We start from the raw sequence: 21609 nt of genomic DNA on the forward strand, positions 1-21609 counted from the left end.
GAGACTAAGGAAGGATATGATAGAGGTGTATAAAATCATGACTGGTGTGGAAAAAGTGAAAAAGGAAAAGTTATTTACTTGTTCCTGTAATATAAGAACTAGGGGTCACCAAATGAAATTAATAGGCAGCAGGTTTAAAACAAACAAAAGGAAGTATTTCTTCATTCAGCTTACAATCAACCTGTGGAATTCCTTGCCACAGGATGTTATGAAGACTAGGACTTTAACATGGTTTAAAAAAGAGCTAGATAAATTCATGGATGTTAGGTTCATCAATGGCTATTACCCAGGATGGGTAGGAATGGTGTCCCTAGCCTCTGTTTGTCTGGAAATGGATGACAGGAGAGGGATCACATGATGATTACCTGTTGTTTTCATTCCATCTGGGGCATCTTGCATTGGCCATTGTTGGCAGACAGGATACTGGGCTAGATGGACCTTTGGTCTGACCCAGTATGGCCATTCTTATGCTCTTAGGGCTAACAAGCACCACCGGTTCCTGGAATCTATCCTCTTGAAAGCAAAACAGATTTGGCAATGCCATATTTTTGACTTGATGATGAACTGCACAAAAAAGGGTGTTGAATGAAAGAGAATATAAAACAAATGCCGTCACCAGCTGACTGATGACTGAATTGATGTTATAAATAACTCTCTGGTTGTTACACAGAAGGGAATTATGAAACACATGGGTTTGTCACACCAGGAAAGACACAAGGGTTTGTCACACATGGGTTTTTGCTCCAAAAATAGGTAAGGCCCTACCAAATTCATGTCCATGAAAAACACATCACAGACCATGAAATCTAGTTTCCTCATATGAATTCTGGTCTTCTGCATGCTTTTCTCCTATGCTATAAAGATTTCACAGGGGACACCAGCATTTTTAAAATTGGGGGCGCTGACCCAGAATGGTCACAATACTACCAACTTTACTTCTTTCTGCTCTGCCTTCAGCGCTGAGTGGACAGAGCTGCTTAATGAGGGCCCAGCACTTCAGACAGGAGCACAGACGTAAGGGAAGCAATACCATACCATGTCCTTTCTCTGTTGTTGCTGGAAGTGACTCTGCCTTAAAGCTGGGATCCCTGGTAACAGTTGTCACTCTCTAGCTGCCTATCTCTGAAGGCAGTGTTGTCACCAGCAGCAGCTCAGAAATAAAGATAACAGTACAACTTCCCCTGCACTAACCTTATGATCCCCCGCCACAATACTTTTTTGAGTCAGTAACCCTACAATTACAACTGTGACTTTTCAGATTTAAATAGCTGAAATAATGAATATATTATTTTTAAATTCCTATGACTGTTGACCAAAATGGATTGAATTTGGTAGGGACCTAAATATAGGAAAAATGAGAAAATTAATAAGCTTTGATATATGCTGTGCAGTCCATCATGGGCATGGACAAGTCCTGCAAGCCCCTGGGCAAAGTGTGTGTGGGCTGGTCACTGCTGCTTCTGAAAGGAGTTGGGCCAGAGGCAGCCAGCCTGAGCATTTCCTGGAGTGTACCACACCACTCCCAAGCAGCCCCTGCATAACCCAGAGTTCAGTGTGCATCCCTGCAATTGCCCTTTGCCTGAACACCTGCCTCCTTTCCCCTCCCCAGTCAGAGTGCCTATATCCAGTGAGCTGGCTACCTATGTGCACACAATTTTTATTGAAAATTTGTTCCAAAATGGATTCTCACAGAGATAGATTGTACTTTAAGTTAAATTTTTGCTGTCCAATTGGTTCACTAAAAAGATATCCTATTAAATTGACTGAGGAATGACTTCCATACTTCTAAGTCGACTTTCATAGCTCTGATAACCCAGATAACTTAAGGAGGCTCTCTGACCCCAGTTGTGGAGGATGCAAGCCAGGCACAGAAGGCCCTCCCTGGGAGTGTCCCTTAGGACAAGTGTCCTAAGATCCTCTGAAACTACCTGAGTGTAGTCTTTGTAGCACCCTGCCATTAACAGAGGAGCCTCAGAGTTTAAACAAAATTATGAGCATCTCTGTATTCTCCAGACAGCAAAAACTAACAGAGACGGCATTTGTCCTTTTGACTTCTACTTTCTCCTGCATATTTGTTTGAGCTATATATTCAAATCCTTCAATGGATTTTAAATTTGTTGCTTGTACATGATATCTCTCCCCTTCATATGGGCTCCGAGAGCCAAATAAAAAACCATTACAAATATAATCAGCATATTTTTTGCTAGGATAGTCCAATTAATGGCCCTTAATACTTCTAATTTATTTGGAGATGGTGCTTTTTGTCTCCACTGTTACCTTCTTGACTGTTCTGTTGGAAGTCCCAGGCCTTTGATGACTGCTGCTTCTTTTCTCAAATTGAAAAGGGACTACATTACTCTGGGCTGACTTCATATATCACACTTCTGGATATATAAGAAAATCCAGGGTCTGATTATCTGTGATTTTTCCCCCCAACCATTGCTTCTTAGAAATCTTATTCTTTTTTCCCCTTCCTATTATCCTTGTAATCATTTCTAAATAGGAGAATGAACATTCTAACACATTCCCCTCTCCAAATCTTATCTTTAGCTGCCTTAGGCTAAAGATAATGTGCTCCCAGTGGTTTAGCATGGAGCGAGTGGTATCACTATAAACTGTCCTTGTACTTCAGGGTTCTGCCTCAGGACCTTGCACATGCCCCTGTGCTCTTGTGTCTCATGTGAGATTACTTGCTCCAGACATAGTTCATAAGCTTTCAGCCATGAATGAAGCCAGAGAGACAACTACTCTTCCAACCCATCCTACAGCTGTATATCCTATTCCTTTGGCATGCATATTGCTGGCGCTACTCCTGCCATGATTCCACAAGCCTCCCTTCCAGCCACTCTCATTGTGTTTCCAATCCTGTATTGGAAGGTGTATGGTCTATGTGCATGATCTTGCAGAGAGCCATCCCTTGGCTCAGACTAAACCTTAGTGTTTGGGTCCCATATTTCTTGGTAATGTGATCCAAGGCTGAACTTTCTATGGATTTCTCCTTCCCTCTGCCCTTAAGGGTTTGCTTTATAACATTTGCTGGCACACCTTAACTCATGCTTTGGATGTCAGTCACTGACTTGCCATCTGAAGTTGGGATATTATTCCTGGGCACCCTGTGGTTGTTAGCTGGCCTTTTCTTTCCAGTACTTGCTAGCTGATCCTCACCTGTATCCTTGAACATGGTTTGGTATACAAAGTTCTCTTGCAAATTCTGATGGTCAGAGCTCTCTTGGAAAGAATTGTCTATGTACCCATCTGCCGGTCTGTGGAAATAAAAACTATGACCCCTCCAAACTTGCTTGTCTGAAGCCACTGTTTTGGAAGATGTTTCAGAAATGTAAAAACTTACCATGAAATTGTGTTTTATAGCCCCTTGTCTTTCAATACATGCGTTAACCAACTTTTAGGGTGCAGACATGATCCCACTAAAAAATTCGATCTGGTGTGTGTGGGTACATGTACACTGAGGGTTCATATAGACTATGCGGAATGGTCGAAAGAGGATATGCAAATTCTCTGAGAATTTGCATATCTTCTTCTGATCGCACTTTCGAGAACTTTTGAAAGTGAAAGTAGTTTAGATGCGGCTTTTTTGGCGAACCTCCTCCTTGTCAACAAGCCGCTCTTCCTCAAAAAATAAGGTTTACATGGCTTTTCGACAAGGGGCGGGGGATTCGCCAAAAAAGCAGCGTCTAAAGTATTTTCACTTTCGAAAGCTCCGCTTTCAAAAGAGTGATACGAAGAAGATATGCAAATTCTCTCAAAAATTGCATATCTTCTTTTGATCATTCCGCATAGTCTAGATGAGCCCCAAGTGTGAAATAAATACGGACTATAAATCACAAAGAACTAGAATTACTTTACATAACCATTCTTTCCTGGATGTGATCCTCTATGCAATACCCAAGGAGTCTAATCACACAATGGCAAAATTTCCACTGATTTATTTGGGAGTTGTGCACATGAATGAGCAGCATAATCAGGACCTAAGAATTCTGTAGTCACTGGAAAAAGACAGTGATACCAAAGGAGAGGAAATATTTTCTCTGTGTCTGGATTAAGACCCAGTGGATAGCATTAAGAAAGAAGAGATGCAGTAGAATTCCTTATGTCTGCAATTCAAATAAAGTTTTAAGAATATGAAATTAAAACATTCAGTTGTTTTTCAGTAAATGTTGATTTTTCAAATTCAACATTGCAGGAATATTCGTGTTAGAGGCCCAGTTGAGCAGTGGTTAGGAAATGTAGAGAGCAGCATGTTTGATATGGTAAAAAAGTAAGTATATATTTTCCATTGAATACAAAATTATAACAATAATTTGTGTTTATATATTTATATGTATTTGTGGGACAAAGATAGGGTATGTCTAGACTACAAGCCTCTGTCATCAGAGGCAAGTAGATTAGGCTACCCAGCTTAGAGAAATGAAGCTGCGATTTAAATAATCGCGGCTTCATTTAAATTTAAATTGCTGCCGCGCTCTGCCGACCAGCTGATGATCAGCTGTTTGTTGGCATATTGGGGCAGTCTAGACGAGCGGTGGTCGACAAGGAAGCCTTTGTCAACCTGCGCCAGTCAACAAAGGCTTCCTTGTCGACTGCGGCGCGTCTAGACTGCCCCGATCTGCCAACAAACAGCTGATCATCAGCTGGTTGGCAGAGCGTGGCAGCCCTTTAAATTTATTTAAATTCATTTCCCTATGCAGGGTAGCCTAATCTACATGCCTCTGGTGACAGAGGCATGTAGTCTAGACATACCCTGAGTCTCTACCCCTCAAAAAGCTTACACTTGAAAAAGACACTTACAGTCATTTAAAAAAAAAAAAACGCCCCAACCAAGTGCATACCATAAATTCTCTTGTCTGGAGTTAAATGAAAACTGACAATGTGTAGAATTTCAGGCTTATGTTTGATAGCATTGGCATTCAGGAGTGTTTAGAAATTATTTGAGATGATGAGACTACTTCTTTCAAGACATCAGAGCATTATTTCAACAATATTGCATTGCTGATTCCTGGTGAAGTTGTGATTTATCATAGCCCCCAGATGTTTTTCAGCAGTGCTGCTGCCAAGCAAGTTTTCCCCCATTCTGTATTTGTTCATTTGTTTTTAATTCCCTAAGTGTATCCCATTACACTTTGTAGAATTTCATTTTGTTGCCTATAGCCCAGTTCTCCCATTTATCAGGATCCCTCTGAATTTTAGCCCTATCCTTTGAAATGTTGGCAACCCATGTAGTTTTGTGTCATCTGAAAACTTGATCAGTACGTTATCTCACATTTCTCTAGCTCACTTATCAGATTTCAGCAAGGCTTTTGACAAAGTATAATTTGTCCGCCACGTTCCTCCATCCACCAAATCAGCTACCATGTCAAAGAAGGAAATTAAACTAGTTTGGCGTGATTTATTCTTGGAAAATCTATTCTGGTTTATAATGATTACTCCTTAGTTCTTCACATACTCACAAATTGAAAGTTTTATACATTGCTTTAGTATCGTCCAAGGTATCAAAGTAGGCTGGCTGGTCTGTAGCTTCCCGGCTTTCTTTACCACTTTTTCAAAATGGAAACTGTTTGCCGTTTTCTAATCTTCCGGGATCTCTTCTGTCATCAATGACTTTGTAAATGTTATTGCAATGGCTCTGAGGTTTATTAAACTAAGTCCTTCAGTATCCTCAAGTGAATAGCATCCAGCTTTGCTGGTCTGAATTAATTCAACTTGGTCAGAAGATTTGTAATGTGTTCTTGACTAATCCCAATCTACATTCCTTTCTCTTCATTGTCTATGGTAACATTGCTAGTTGTCCAGTCCCATGTTATTTGATGTGAGAGTCAGCATCTAGTCATCTTCTGTTATCAGCTCACCCTCTCCATTGAGCAGCAGGTCTATACTATTCTTGATCTTTCTTTTTTGTTGGACGTATATGAAGAACCCCTTCTTGTTTCTAACATATCTTGCCAGCTGTAATTTATTCTTTGCTTTGGGTTCCCATATATGCTTCCTTGGTGACATGTCCCTCCTTCATTTTCTTGTATGTGTTTTGTTTTTATCTTTTGTTTTTTACATAGCTAAAAACTCCTTTTGCAGCCACATTGGCCTCCTGTGGCTCTACTTATCTTTCTTTTGTTTTGGAATAGCCTGATGTTGAGCCTCTAGCTAGCCCCTTTGACTCTTTTTCTTTCTAATTGGTCTTTTCTTGGGACCTTGCTTACTATTTCTCTGAGTCCATTGAAATCTGTCTTTTTGAAGCCCAATATTCATAGAATCATAGAATAATAGGACTGGAAGGGACCTCAAGAGGTCATCGAGTCCAGCCCCCCGCCCTCAAGGCGGGACCAAGCTCCGTCTACACCATCCCTGACAGATGTCTATCTAACCTGTTCTTAAATATCTCCAGAGAGGGAGATTCCACCACCTCCCTTGGCAATTTATTCCAATATTTGACCACCCTGACAGTTAGGAATTTTTTCCTAATGTCCAATCTAAACCTCCCCTGCTGCACTTTAAGCCCATTACTCCTTGTCCTGTCCTCAGAAACCAAGAGGAACAAATTTTCTCCTTCCTCCTTGTGACACCCTTTTAGATATTTGAAAACCGCTATCATGTCCCCCCTTAATCTTCTTTTTTCCAAACTAAACAAGCCCAGTTCATGAAGCCTGGCTTCATAGGTCATGTTCTCTAAACCTTTAATCATTCTTGTCGCTCTTCTCTGCACCCTTTCCAATTTCTCCACATCTTTCTTGAAATGTGGCGCCCAGAACTGGACACAGTACTCCAGCTGAGGCCTAACTAGTGCAGAGTAGAGCGGCAGAATGACTTCACGAGTTTTGCTTACAACACACCTGTTGATACAACCTAGAATCATATTTGCTTTTTTTGCAACAGCATCACACTGTTGACTCATATTCAACTTGTGGTCCACTATGACCCCTAGATCCCTTTCCGCCATGCTCCTTCCTAGACAGTCGCTTCCCATCTTGTATGTATGGAACTGATTGTTCCTTCCTAAGTGGAGCACTTTGCATTTCTCTTTATTAAACCTCATCCTGTTTACCTCTGACCATTTCTCTAACTTGCTAAGGTCATTTTGAATTATGTTCCTATCCTCCAAAGAAGTTGCAACCCCACCCAGTTTGGTATCATCTGCAAACTTAATAAGCGTACTCTCTATCCCAATATCTACATCATTGATGAAGATATTGAACAGTACGGGTCCCAAAACAGACCCTTGCGGAACTCCACTTGTTATCCCTTTCCAGCAGGATTTAGCACCGTTAACAACAACTCTCTGTATTCATGTTTTATTGTTCTCATGCCCTCTTATGTAAAAGATCTTGAATTATATCATATCATATCAAGTCACCGACCATCTTCATATTTGCAACCAAGTCATCCATATTGGTCAAAGCCAAATCCAAAATGTCTGGCCTGCTAGTTGTTTCCTCAATTTTTTGAGTCAGAAAGTTGTCCCCTACACATGCTAAGAATTTGCACAATGTGTTATGTTTCCTGGAATTGTCTTCAAACAGATATCAGGGAAATTTAAATCCCTCATTACATCTTGTTACCTGCTTTTAGAATGACTCATTCATTTCCTCTTTTTGATTTGATGATCTGTAATGGACTACCATCATAACATCTCTACCATTCTTTTGCTGTGTTATCTTTACCCAGAGATTCTTAGCAGATCTGTCACTCATTTCCTCTTAAACACCAGAGTAAGTGTAACATTCTTGATGTTCAGCACAACAGCTCCTTCCCCCCTCCCTCATATATATCCTTTTGGAGCAAGATATTTTCCTTGGTACTGGTACTCCAAACATGGAAGTTGTCCCACCTAGTCTCTGTAGGTATGTCTACACAGCAGGTATTTGGAAATAACAGCCGTTATTTCGAAATTACTTTACTAGCATCTACACAGCCAAACCGCCATTTCAAAATTAATTCAAAATAGCGAAGCGCTTATTACAAATTTGATAAATCTCATTCCATGAGGAATAACACCTAATTCAAAATAGCTATTTCAAAATAAGTGCTGTGTAGACACTTACATCAAAATAGGGGGCCTCCAGCCTTCCCAGGGTGCTCTGATGGCCACTCCAGCCTCAACCAAGAACACGCCTCTCCCTCTCCACTCCCTGGAGCCCTTAAAGGAGTTGTGCTCCAAGCCTGCCAGCCCAGAGCCAGCAGTCACTGCCCCTGACCCAGTGGCCCCAAAACATGAGCCAGCAAGCCACTGGCAGCCAGCCCTCCACTGCTCCCCAGGAGCAGTCTGCCAGCTAATAGGAGCCTGCCAGGGCCTGGAGAAGGCAGGCGCCTTCCTGGTCTAGGGTAGAGATCATGGACTTTATTCAGGTTTGGGGGGGATGCCCCCAATGTCCATGATCTCCGCACTAGATGGAGGAACGTGACCGTCTATGGCAGGATAGCTGCCAGCCTGGCCACCAAAGGTCACATGAGAACCCAGGAGCAGGTTTGCATGAAAATCAAGTTGGTCCGGCAAGACCCCCAACCCTGAGCCCTGAGCTTCCTCTCCCCCTTCTTCCACTTGCTTCCCCTTTCCAGCTCCCTACTTCCAGGTTTCCCCCTCCCCTCTCCCACCCTCTCCTGCCTCCTTTCCCCAGTCTCACCTGAGTTTCATTCCCCCTCCTCAGTTTTGTTAAATAAAGAGAGTTTGTGTTCATGAAAATACATGCATTTTATTTGACATCAGGAAGAAGGGTTTGGGAGAGGTAAGTGGAAGGATGTGAGGGAAGAATGAGGCACAAGCCCCCAGTGGGGCAGACCAGGGAGGCTCTTAGTGCTCCTCAGGATGGAAGCTTTCCCACAGGGCCTCGTGGATACTGACAGTTCCCGATGGACCTTCCGGATGGTAGCCTGAAGAAAGTGCAGCCAGGCTCACAGCAACATATCTACAAGAAGCATACCCAGGGGCAGCTCTGGCTCCATATTGCAGAATGCTGTGGTATCCCAAGTGAGGGCAACCAGAGCACTCAGAGGGTATGTCTACACTACCCCGCTAGTTCGAACTAGCGGGGTAATGTATGCATACCGAACGTGCAAATGAAGCCCGGGATTTGAATTTCCCGGGCTTCATTTGCATAAGCCAGCCGGCGCCATTTTTAAATGCCGGCTTGTTCGAACCCCGTGCCGCGCGGCTACACGCGGCACGGGCTAGATAGTTCGAACTAGCAAGCCATTCCGAACTATCTGTACGCCTCGTGGAATGTGGAACGAGGCGTACAGATAGTTCGGAATGGCTTGCTAGTTCGAACTATCTAGCCCATGCCACGTGTAGCCGCGCGGCACGGGGTTCGAACAAGCCGGCATTTAAAAATGGCGCCGGCCGGCTTATGCAAATGAAGCCCGGGAAATTCAAATCCCGGGCTTCATTTGCACGTTCGGTATGCATACATTACCCCGCTAGTTCGAACTAGCGGGGTAGTGTAGGCATACCCAGAGAGAAAATGCTTTGCTGTCCCTCATCGAGGTAGGCAAGCAAGCAGGGAAAGCTGGGAACCAACTGTCTAGGGGAGCCCCTTTAAGCACAGGCTTCAGATAGCCTCAAGCAGCAGCCACACAAAGTAACTCCTGACCTGATGCCCTGTCGGACCTGGTTCCGGCCAGCCTTAAATGTGACTTAGCGTTCACTCAGTGAGGACACGCTATTTTGAAATAGCAAAACGCTATTTCAAAATGCATTTTATGTGTAGAAGCGTTATTTCGAAATAACTTATTTCAAATTAACTATTTCAAAATAAGATATTTTGAAATAACCCTGTAGTGTAGACATAATTTTCTTCTTTTGGGATCCCCACCAGAGTGATCTTTAATACATATTGCTTAGAAGTGGATTCTTATTAACACAGTGTTATTCTTGCTAGCACATTGTTGCTCCTGCTGATGTGATGTCATTGTCACAGTTTTCAAGGGACCTACACCTTCAGTTTCAACTTGGCTCTGCTCAAGAAATGCTTACTCAGATCTCAGGCCCCTACCCTACATCTGTCTCTGGGCATGGATCCATATTATGTTGCCTTCTGACCAGGGCTTTTAGGCTGTATATCCCTGCTCTTTACTGTGATTGTCCCCAGGAGATCAGACAAACATCTAGTCCTTGTTCATGGATTTCCCTGAGGACAGTAATAGTTCTTATCAGAGAAGAGAGCATTTATAAGCAGAGTATCTTTCTTCAGGAATGAAGTACATATAAAGAAAACATATAACAATAAAATAGTTATCTTGATGCATATTAAAGTTTATAAAAGGTCAATCCAACTTCAGCATAGTACCCTTGTATTAATCTTTCAAACCTCTTAATTGGGTTTTCACTCTTGATTATAAATGCGTGTCTGGTTTCTGCTAAAAGACAATCCAGGGACAGCTCAGCTATGTCCTCACATGATTTGGTCTTCGGTCTCTGCCTTTCCGAAACATGAAACACTAGTTATTGCCCATCATCTTTGGAGGCAAAGCCTCAAAGCCCAGATGTCTTTGGTGTAATCCATGTAGTAAAATTTACATTAACTACAAGCAAAAATTACACAGGAAATTCATTCAGTAATCCAGGACACTAAAAACACATTCAACTCTTACTATCCAAAAGCAATGTCTCTCTGGCCCATTTCAATCATTGTAAAGAATTATGATGGCAATTAAAATGTCTTGGAATCCCATTTATTTTATACATCTTTTACTATGGACCAAGCTTTTAGTCTGCACATCCCTGCTCTTTACTCAGATCTGTTGTTATTCCCTGCAGATTTGACAAACATCTTAGATAAGTGGCTTTATTTGAAAGAGGAGTTGTTTGGCTTTTGTAAAGTTTTTTAGGTATTGGATTGCTCTGATATGGCATCAGTAAGTTGATTACTGAAGCAGCAGTAGGATTTGTTTCTGTAGTCTGAGTTATTTTTTTTTAGAAAGAATTTTTTGAAACTGATATACACAGAATGTTAGTTCTTGTAGGGCCTATTCTACAAGATGTAAAGCAGTTAATGCAAGGTTCTGAGCACCTCAAATGACACTGACAGTGATGAGGACTTTGCATCCTTGGATCTCGGTGGCTTCAGGGGGTGGCCGAGTTAGTCTGTTAGGATATGTCTATACTACAGTGTTATTTCGAAATATAGTATTTTGAAATAGTTATTTCGAAATAACGAGTCTAGACACAAAATGCATTTCGAAATAGTGTTTTGCTATTTCAAAATAGCACGTCCACACTGATAGGACATTGAATCGCATTTAAGACTGTCTGGAACCGGTTCTGGCAGGGCATCAGGTCAGGAGTTACTTTGTGTGTCTGCTGCCTGAGACTATCTGAGACCTGTGCTTAAAGGCCCCCCTCCCCACCAAGACAGCTAGTTCTAAGGTTTCCCTGCTTGCTTGGCTACCTCAATGAGGGATGGCAAAGCATTTTTTTCTCTGCGTGCTCAGGTTGCCCTCACTCTGGAACACCACAACAGTCTGTGGCATGGAGCCGGAGCCACCCCTGGTCACTCTGGTGTTTCTCCTGGATGTGTTGCTGCGAGCCTGGCAGCACATTCTGCAGGCAGTAACAGTCTCCCTGGTGTGCCCCACTGGGGGCTTGTGCCTCATTCCTCTCTCACGTCCTTCCACTTACCCCTCCCTAACTCTCCTTCTTGCTGTACAATAAAAGACACATGTATTCATTACAACAAAGCCTCTTTATTGAACAAAACTGGGGGTAGGGGGAGATGAATCTGAGGTGAGACTGGCGAAAGAAGGTGGGAGAGGGGAGGGGGAAACCTGGGAGGAGGAAGCTGGCAGGGGGACGAAAGGGGAGGAGAAGCTCAGAGCTCAGTGTTGGGGGTCTCACTGGCCCAACTGTCTCCCAGCACTGCGGCTGCGGGGGCCTCGGTGTCCTTCGGGTGTGGGGAGGATGGGGAGGAAGAAGCGGGTGGGGGAGAAGGAGTGGGAGGAGGAGTGGTAGCTGGGGAGGCAGCAGAGGGTGGAGCAGCAAGAAGCAGCAAGCTCTGCCCCACGGTCGATGACCACCTGGGGGGCACGAACCATCCTGCCCTCCAGGATGCAGTCCACAGCATCAAAATAGGGGCAAGGGTCTGTGTCTACCCCTGGTTGGGAGCTGTCCCCTGTGGCCCTGGCATACTCCTGCCGCAGCTCCTTTATTTTCATTGGAACTTGCTCCTAGGTTCGCATGTGGCCTTTGGTAGCCAGGCTGGCAGCTATCCACCTTGTAGATGGTTGTGTTCCTCCATTTAGTGCAGAGATCATGGAGGTTGGAGGCATCCCCCCCAAACCTGAATTAGATCCCTAATCTCCACACTGGATCAGGCAGGCGCCTGCCTTTTCCAGTCCCTGGCAGGCTTCTGGGAACTGGCAGACTGGTCCTGGGGAGTGGTGGAGGGCTGGCTGGCATTGGCTGCCTGGCTCATGCTGAGGCCACTGGGTCAGGTGCAGTGACTGCTGGCTCTGGGCTGGCAGGCTTGGAGCTGGCACAGGCACTGTGGCCAGAGTCTACCCCTTTAAGGGTTCTGCGGAGTGGGGGAGGGAGAGGAATTTTCTTGGTTGTGCCCAGAGTGGCCACCAGGGCACCCTAGGAAGGGCTGGAGGCCCCCTATTTCAAAATAAGCATCTACACAGTGCTTATTTCGAAATTGCAATTTTGAAATTGGCGCTATTCCTCGTGGAATGAGGTTTACCAAGTTTGAAATAAGCCCTCCGCTATTTAGATTTAATTTTGAAATAGTGGTTTGGCTGTGTAAACACTGGTAAAGTTATTTTGAAATAACTTTGCTGTGTAGACATATCCTTATAGAAAAAAACAACTCCGGTCATCTGAAGAAGTTTGCTGTACCCACGAAAGCTCATACCACCATCTATATGTTTTGTTAGTCTATAAAGTGCTACCAGACCATTTGTTGTTTTCTTTCTAGACCTTGGTGGTTTGCTGTAGCATCCAAAAATTATCCAGAAGAGCAAGACCTGATTTGTCAAAATGCTCTCTCTCTTAGCTAGTGATTCTTTTTTGCGTGGTCCCCGGGGGTGCTCCACTCATGGTGTCAGGCTCATTCCAACCCTGCAGCGCGGAGGCTTTGCATAGCTGTATTCAGCCAGCTCACGCATGCGCGGTGTGTAGCATGACCCATTGATGCTCTTTGATCTTCGCGGGCACTCGGCGTACCTGTCAGTTCCTCTCAACCATCCCTGGCCTCAGACTGAGCTTTGAGGTGTACAGCTAGTTCAGATTAGAAACCTAATCCGAACTAGCTAATCCGTGCCGCATGTAGCCGCGCGGCACGGGGTCCGAACTAGCCGGCATTTAAAAATGGCGCCGGCCGGCTTCATGCAAATGAAGCCCGGGAAATTCAAGTCCCGGGCTTCATTTGCAACTGCGGATGACTACATTACCCCCGCTAGTTCGAACTAGCAGGGTAGTGTAGACATACACTTATAAAATGACAGCTTGCACCCACCAAAACAGAGAAATGCGCCTAAAAATCTTGCTGCTGGACAAGGCGCTGGACCTCAATAGAGTGGCTACTGCTGGGAAGACCCAGAAAAGAAGGGTCTCTTCCCCTGAGCCACCGGCAGGAAAGAAAAAGAAAGCTTCTCCCACCAGGTCACTCCCGTCTGAGAGGACCGCGGGAGATAAGACAGTGTCCTCTGCCTCTGTCCCATGACCCTCAGTACCTGGCTCGGGGACAAGAGTGAGAAAAGCTGTGGTGACCTATAGAGTTTCTTTGGTGCTTACAGCAGCTTTGGTGCTGACAAGCAGCACCCGTGCTACAAAGGCGCCGGCACCACTGTGCTTGACTACACAAGCAATGCTAGAGCAGTGATCACCCGCGCGGACAGCAGCGGCACCGAATGAAGCTCTCCTGGCACCAGCAACACAGCAGCCACCATTGTTGGCACTGCAGAGCAGTTCCACAGCTCAAACAGCTGCGGCACCGGCAAGCACAGCGGTGCCGCGGCTTGATGGAACACCAGCACAGGAGTAGGAACCGGAGCTGGCACAGAAGCAGTCAGAGCCACCAGTGAAAACACCTTACAAAACACGGAGACAAAGGGCTTCCCACTCCCCTTCTCTGAGATTTTCACCGGGTCCTTCTCCTTCTCCATCAATGTATCAGTCGCCTCTGCAGTATGCCTACTGGCAGCGCACCCCAAGACAGCACTTCTATCACAGGCGCTATTCCCCATATGGACACCCACCCTACAGTGAATACTACAGGCACCGATCCTACTCTCCACTATACAGATGGACACCACACTATAATTATTCTCCACAAGCAGATCATCCTGGTGCTCATCGACTCACCCATTGGATCATTATTATGATCTCCGCCTTGATTCTCTGTATTCGTCGAGTTCACGGCTTCACCACCGTGCCCAACAACAACCTTTGCATGCCAGCCCACCGCCAGCAGAGCACACGCTGCCACAGCAACACTATAGTCGTCAGCTTACCTCCTCAGCACACAGGATGGGCGCCTCATCACACTGCTCGGACCTGGAGGAGGGACAATTGTCAGAAGCGGAGGACCAGCAGCCTGAAATTCCAATCCCTGACTGCTCTTCCTCTTCACCAGACGAGGCGGTTTTCCCAGTGGACACGTCTCCACCAGATGATTTTAAACAGTTCCAGGACCTCTTCAAGCAAGCGGCCCAGACCCAGGAAATCCAACTAACAGAGGTGCAAACGAAACAGTATAGCTTATTAAAAATCTTGCATCTGAGGCAGAGCGTGAAGGTGTCCATTCCTATTGATGAAGCCATTATGGAGGCGACCGATAACATCTGGCAGACACCAGCATCGGTGCCACCGACCTGCAGGAGAGCAGACAAATATTTTGTCCCATCCAAGAACCTCTTTAACCACCCTCAACTGAACTCACTGGTGGTAGATGCAGCTTAACAGCAGGCCAGTATAAGGCACCACCAGTTGTCAAAAAGCTGAACATATTCAGAAAAGTATACTCCTCGGCAACCCTGCTCCTACGCATTTCTAATTACGCTGCCTTGTTGTCCAATCACAACTTTGACAATTATGAAAAGATAGTGCAGCTTCTTTGATACCTGCCAGAAAATAAGCGTCCTCTCTTAAAGTCTCTTGTGCAAGAGGGTTTTGCAGTGGCATGAGCGAGTCTGCAAATCTCGCTGGATGTGGTGGACACAGCACCTGGCACCACCGCAACTGCAATAGCCATGAGGCGTTCCTCTTGGCTTACTTCTGCAGCAGTTCCAAAGGAGCTTCACACAAAAGTGGAAGATCTCCCATTTGACAAAAACAAGTTACTCGCAAAAAAGATGGATGAGGTCCTTCCTTCTGGGAAAGATTCCCAGTCTACGCTCCGCACCCTGGGGATGCACACACACTCCTTTCAGCGCAAGAGATACTATCCATACCAGTGGAGGTATGACTACCCCATCAGAGACAATAGCAGCAGCAGCAATCTATAGACCAAGACAATGCCCACAGTGTAGACAACCCCAACCAACCCGTACAGGCAATCAACAAAGTGCCAAGTAGCAAGTTTGATGGTTTGATTAAGGGCACGCAACAAGTCCTTATGGTGACAGAACAACAGGTCACCCACCATCGACTTCGACCTTTTCAAGATCAATGGGCAGTGATTACATCGGACCACTCGGTATTACAACTTGTGGTACCTGGGCTCACCATCCCCTTTACCATCATACCACCCACAAATCCACCAGCCCCTTCCCTCTTCAGGGACCCATCTCATGAGATCCTGTTGAAGGAAAAGTCCCAGCGTCTGTTCTCCATAGGAGCCATAGAGCCCGTTCCTCCTCAGTTCAGAGGAAGAGGGTTCTATTCACGGTATTTTCTCACAGAGAAAAAGACCGGAGGATGGAGGCCTATCCTCGACCTCAGGAAGCTGAACAAACACCTCCGCCATCAAAGGTTCAAGATGGTGACCCTTTCCAAAATAATACCATCACTTGAGAAGGACGATTGGTTTGCAGCCCTCGACTTGCAAGACACGTATTTTCACATAGCAATACATCCAGCTTTCAGACGTTTTACTGATTTACCATCAGGAACAATCATTTCCAATACCAAGTGCTACTGTTTGGATTCGCATCAGCTCCAGGGTGTTTTCAAAAACCCTAGCGGTAGTAGCTGCTCACCTATGTTGCAGAGACGTGATCATATTTCCGTATCTAAATGACTGCCTTATAAAAAGCAGGTTGAGATAAGATGTACTACACATGGTGACAGTAACCAGGCAAACATTTCTGTTGCTTGGGCTCATAATCAACGAATAGAAGTCATCTACAGATCCTACGCAGAGTATAAATTTCGTAGGTGCACATCTAGATTCCACCACAGGACGTGCGTAGTTATCTCAAGAGCATTTTTGGATTATACATGAGCTGGCCACAGTAATCATCCATGCCCCTACAGTCACCGTACTTACCTGTCTCTGCCTCATGGGGCATATGGCGGCCACCAGCTTCGTAGTTCAACATACGAGACTTCACTTTCGCTATCTGCAGCATTGACTGTCATCGGTGTATACTCCAATGAAGTATTCCATGCACAAGGTGATAAACCCAACTGCTTTAGTTCGCAGATCCCTGGGTTGGTGGCTGAACCCCAAAAATCTGCTAGCAGGGGTCCCATTTAAACACCAACAGCCATCAGCCCAGCTGATTATGGATGCCTCCTTCTTGGGCTGGGGTGCACACATCGATGGCATGTCCGGGCAAGGTAGATGGTCTGCAGCGGACCCATATCCACCTCCTAGAACTAAAAGCGGTATTCCTTGCGTGCAAGCATTTTCACATGCACATTATTAGTACGACCATCCAAGTGCTTGCGGACAACATAGCAACTATATGTTATATCAATCATCAAGGAGGAACACGATCCCAGCTACTCTGCGCACAGGCAGTCCGCTTATGGAACTGGTGTGTATGAAACCACATCACTCTGGTAGCGTCCTACTTACCAGGCATGAGCAACGTCATGGCGGATGCTCTCAGCAGATTTTTCCCTCAGGATCATGAGTGGGAAATCCGCCCTGATGTCCTGGACAACATCTTTCGAACTTGGGGTCGCCACAAATAGATCTCTTTGTGACCTTCGGGAACAAGAAATGTCACTTTACTGCTCCAGAGCAGGCATGGGAAATAGCTCCCTTGGAGATGCACTGTTAATCCGTTGGGAAGTGCCTCTGCTCTATGCATTCTCACCAACGGTACTTATTCCAAGAGTAATCCAGAAAATCAAAGAAGACTCAGCCCGGGTCATACTTCTAGCACCAGCCTGGGCAAGACGACCGTGGTACTCATTCCTTCACAGGATGTCCCTGTTCCCACCACGTCCCTTGCCACTCCTCACAGACCTTCTATCCCAGAACTAGGGGTCCCTGTTACACCCCAGACCAGCGAACTAGCAGCATTAATGGCAACACCACCTTTCATGGTTTTCAACAAGGACTTAGTCACGTTGCATACCCATCCAGCCTTCATAACCCCTTCATAAACCCTTGTTACTTCAAAGTAGGAATAAGATCCTCCGGAAAAGGGCGCTTTTTCCGGAGGATCGGGGCCAGTGTAGGCGCTCTTTTCCGGCTTTTCTAAAAGCCGGAAAAAAGCGGCGGACATTTTTATTTAAATGCCGCGGGGGATATTTAAATCCCCCGCGGATTTCCCTATTACGATCTCTGAAATTAACATGCCCCTTCCGGAAAAGGGGCCAGTGTAGACGAGCCCTTTGATGTATGTCGAGCTATAGCATTTTATATAGACGGAACACAGACTTAGCGCAGAACCGACCATCTAATAGTATCCATGGTGGACCACTCCAAGAGTAACCCACTGTTTTCCCAGCGTCTTTCCAGGATCATAGTCTCTTGCATCACCAAGTGTCACTCAATCCATAACAAGCCCCTTCAGACTCTACCTAGGGCACACTCCACCAGGGCAGGTGCAACATCCACGGTGTTTATTAGAGGAGTTTCACTGCCAGAAATCTTCAAGGCAGCCACATGGTCCTCAAGCTTGACTTTTATGAACCACTACGCGATAGCGTGGTGGTGGATGCCGAGTTCTCGGTGACCTCAGCAGTCATTGACAAACCTGAATTCCAGGAATGCAACGCAAGTACTGCTACGAAATCACCATGAGTGGAGCATCCACAGGGACCATTCGAAGAAGAAATAGTTACTGACCTTCAGGCAGTAAGGGTGGTTCTTCGAGATGGGTCCCCATGGGTGCTCCACGTCCCACTCTTCCTCCCCGTTCTGGAGTTGTTTCTTTTTGTATCCTTACAGATACCAAACAGTGAGAGGAACTTACAGGTAAGCTGGGTGTGCGCAAAGATCAAAGAGCGTGAACGGCACATGCTGCACACCGTGCATGTTCAACCGGGCTGAATAGAGCTATGCAAAGCCTCCGAGATGCGGTGCCAGGACAAGCCGTGCACCATGAGTGGAGCACACCCATGGGGACCCATCTCAAAGACCCATCATTACTGCATGAAGGTGAGTAACGTCTTCTTATGAAGTCAGCTACAAAAATCTGCTTAGTATATAGCAACATCAGAGACAACCCATGCCTCTAGATTGGGTGAGTGGAAGTGACGAGGCAGTGAGAGAGGGCAGTGGCTTCAGCCTTGTTACTGAGCATGCTTAGTTTGGGTGAGCCTGATCACTTCAAGCCAAGCAACAAGTCTGTGGGGGACATGAATTTGGATTACCCCCCCCCCCCCCATGTGTTGCCTCTGGGCAGCATAATAATTGACTAATAGTATTTCTATGATGATCATGTAAACTTAATTTAGTGGAATGTGTTTGTAGAATGTGTTTGTTTACTGATACATGTTTGTAGATTTGTGAAGATTGGAGTGATAGAGTGGAATCAAATGGAATTTAAGCAATGGTTTCTGAATCATCCAGGACAAGTGGTGCTTCTTGTGGTAAGTATCATTGATAACTCATTCAGATCAGAAAAATGCCTCTGCCACTTGTATTTGGATATCTGTTGCAGTGAGAAACTTCTTTTAAATATCCAAATCCTGTGTAAATAATGCTATATGGCTGCAGGATTCTAAATTTCAGTACAAAATGTTTGACTACTTGATGATAAGATGATTCTTTTACATAAACTATATTTTTTTTACAATTTTTTCAGTTTTAATCCTGCTTCTTTACTCTAGTTCTCTGATTATTGAAGATGGTTGGAGAAATTTAAAGGGTTCCTAATGGTGTATTTTGTATTGGAAAAAGTGACAAAACAATAGTCTTGACAATAGAGTTAAAATAGAGCAATAGTGGTAGGAGAGTAATTTTAAGGACTGTAACAGAAGCTTACAGAAAAAAATAGTTATATGCTAATTATATTTAAGAACATAAGAACGGCCATACCGAGTCTGACCAAAGGTCCATCTACTCCAGTATCCTGTCTTCTGACAGTGGACAATGCCAAGTGCCTCAGAAGGAATTAACAAAACAGGTAATTATTGAGCAGGGCAGGAGTGATGTCCCTAGCCCCTGTCACCCATTCCCAGCTGCTGACAAACAGGAGCTAGGGACACCATTCCTGCTTATCCTGGCTAATAGCCATTGAGGGTGCTATCCTCCATGAATTTATCTTGCTCTTCTTTGAACCCTATTATAGTCCTGACCTTCACAATATCCTCTGATAAGGAGTTCCAAAGGTTGACTGTATTGTGTGAAGAAATACTTTATTTTGTTTCTTTTAAATCTGCTATCTATTAATTTCATGTGATGACCTGTAGTTCTTGTGTTATGGGAACAAGTAAATAGTTTTTCCTTATTTACTCCACATCAGTCATGATTTTATAGATTTCTATCATATATATCCCCGCTTAGTTATCTCTTTTCTAAACTGAAAAATCCCAGTCTTATTAAAATTTCCTCCCATGGCAGCCGTTCTAGACCCCTAATAATTGTTGTTGCCCTTTTCTGAATGTTTTCCAATGCCAAGATATCTTTTTGAGATGAGGGGACCAAAGCTACATGCAGTATTCAAGATGTGGGTGTACCATAGCTTTATACAATTTTCTGTATCTTATTCTCTATCTCTTTCTTAATTATTTCTAAAATTCTGCTCGCTTTTTTGACTGCTGCTGCACACTGAATGTATGCTTTCAGAGAACTTTCCATAATGACTTCAAGATCTCTCTTTAATGGTAACAGCTAATTTAATCCCTATAATTTTATATGAATAGCTGGAATTATGTTTTCCAGCGTTAAAATTAATCTACCATTTATTAGTAACCTGAAGTAAAATACAGAAAAATACAGAAAAATGTGATCATTTTTGAATAAGGTTAAGTGTGAAAAATTTGCATAATTTTTTTCTCTGCGTTAAGAAGGGAAAAATCAAATAAGCATGGGGTTCAACTACCATTATTCATCATAAACAGCTCTTATCATCATTGGGACTATTTGTGAGTAAAGCACTGATCAATATGAGGATGTCAGAATCTGCCCCCGAGTTACTAAACCAATCCATGTGCTTGTGCAACATGTACTTTTGAATTCAAAGAAATCAAAATTGTAGTTAATGCTGCCAAAATAATATTTGCCTTTTTAGAGCCAAATTATGTTCAGCAAGGATTGTACAAGAATTTTCCAGAGTTCTGATCCAAAAATGGGATTGACAAGAGTCCATGATGAATTAGTCCATCATCTAGAGCAGCTTGCAGAGATGGCATCGGACATTATTCAACTTCACAAGCAAACCACACTAGAAGCACTGCTTACTTTGTACATCCACAGTAGGGACATACTTTCCAGTCTGATAGATAAACAAATCTTCAAAATGGAGGATTTTGAATGGACAAGGTACAAGGTTTTTAAATTATAGATGAGTGTAATAGCGATACTTAATTGCTTCCCATTACACGTTGTTTTCAGTTGCTTATAACTTTATCAACATTTAAGTACTAAGGCTGAAGTTTTCTATACTGAGCATCTACTTTAGGCTTAGGAATTGTTTTTTGGTGGTTTTTTTAAAATGTTGGCTAAAAAATTGGACTGTTTCTAGGAACAAACCTTGGGGAAAATGCTTGCTTTTCTATGTTAAAAATTTGTGGTTACCTATACTTTGAGAAGCTATATCAACCCATACTTTGCAGCATGGATTTGGATTTGGCAGGACAGTATCCTTTGGGTCAGAAATGTACCTTTTGCCAGTTCTGTCAAAATCTGCCCAAATTTGGCCTAGTTATATGCATTTGAAAAAATCACAATTTGCACATGCCCAGTAGAGACTTGCTAGAGCAGAGAGGGGTAAACTATAGCCTGTGGGCCACATCTGGCCCTAGATGGGAACTCAGAGGCTGAACCCTTCTGTCCAGCCTCCGAGATTCTGCCTGGGGTGGCTAGCCTTCAGCTTTTTCCCTTTTTTCTCCCCACCCTTGCAGCCTCAGCTCCCCCATTGCCCAGGCAGTGTACTCATTGCACCATCAGCTCTTCAGGCAGTGCAGTCAAGGGGTAGGAATCAGCAGAGTCCTGGAGTTGGGTGGGGCACAGGAGGAATTGGGTAGGAGGACCTGGGGAGGTAGCAGCAGGGGTTGGATAGGAGGCAGTTATAGGGAGCAGGGAGTGTTGGATAGGGGATGAG

At 44.4% G+C, this 21609-nt stretch overlaps 1 protein-coding gene across 1 annotated transcript in view; it reads left to right on the top strand.

The window, feature by feature from the left end:
* DNAH14 (dynein axonemal heavy chain 14) overlaps positions 1-21609 on the top strand; it is a 605515-nt gene that overhangs the window by 221045 nt on the left and 362861 nt on the right. The window contains exons 27-29 of the mRNA XM_075925276.2: positions 4202-4276; positions 18847-18934; positions 20578-20828. Of these exons, the coding sequence (XP_075781391.2) occupies positions 4202-4276; positions 18847-18934; positions 20578-20828 (414 nt within the window). The remainder of the gene's footprint in view (positions 1-4201; positions 4277-18846; positions 18935-20577; positions 20829-21609) is intronic.

The sequence above is a fragment of the Pelodiscus sinensis genome, chromosome 3 (genome assembly GCF_052426305.1).
Source record: "Pelodiscus sinensis isolate ZL-2025 chromosome 3, ASM5242630v1, whole genome shotgun sequence".
Classification (NCBI taxonomy): Eukaryota; Metazoa; Chordata; order Testudines; family Trionychidae; genus Pelodiscus; species Pelodiscus sinensis.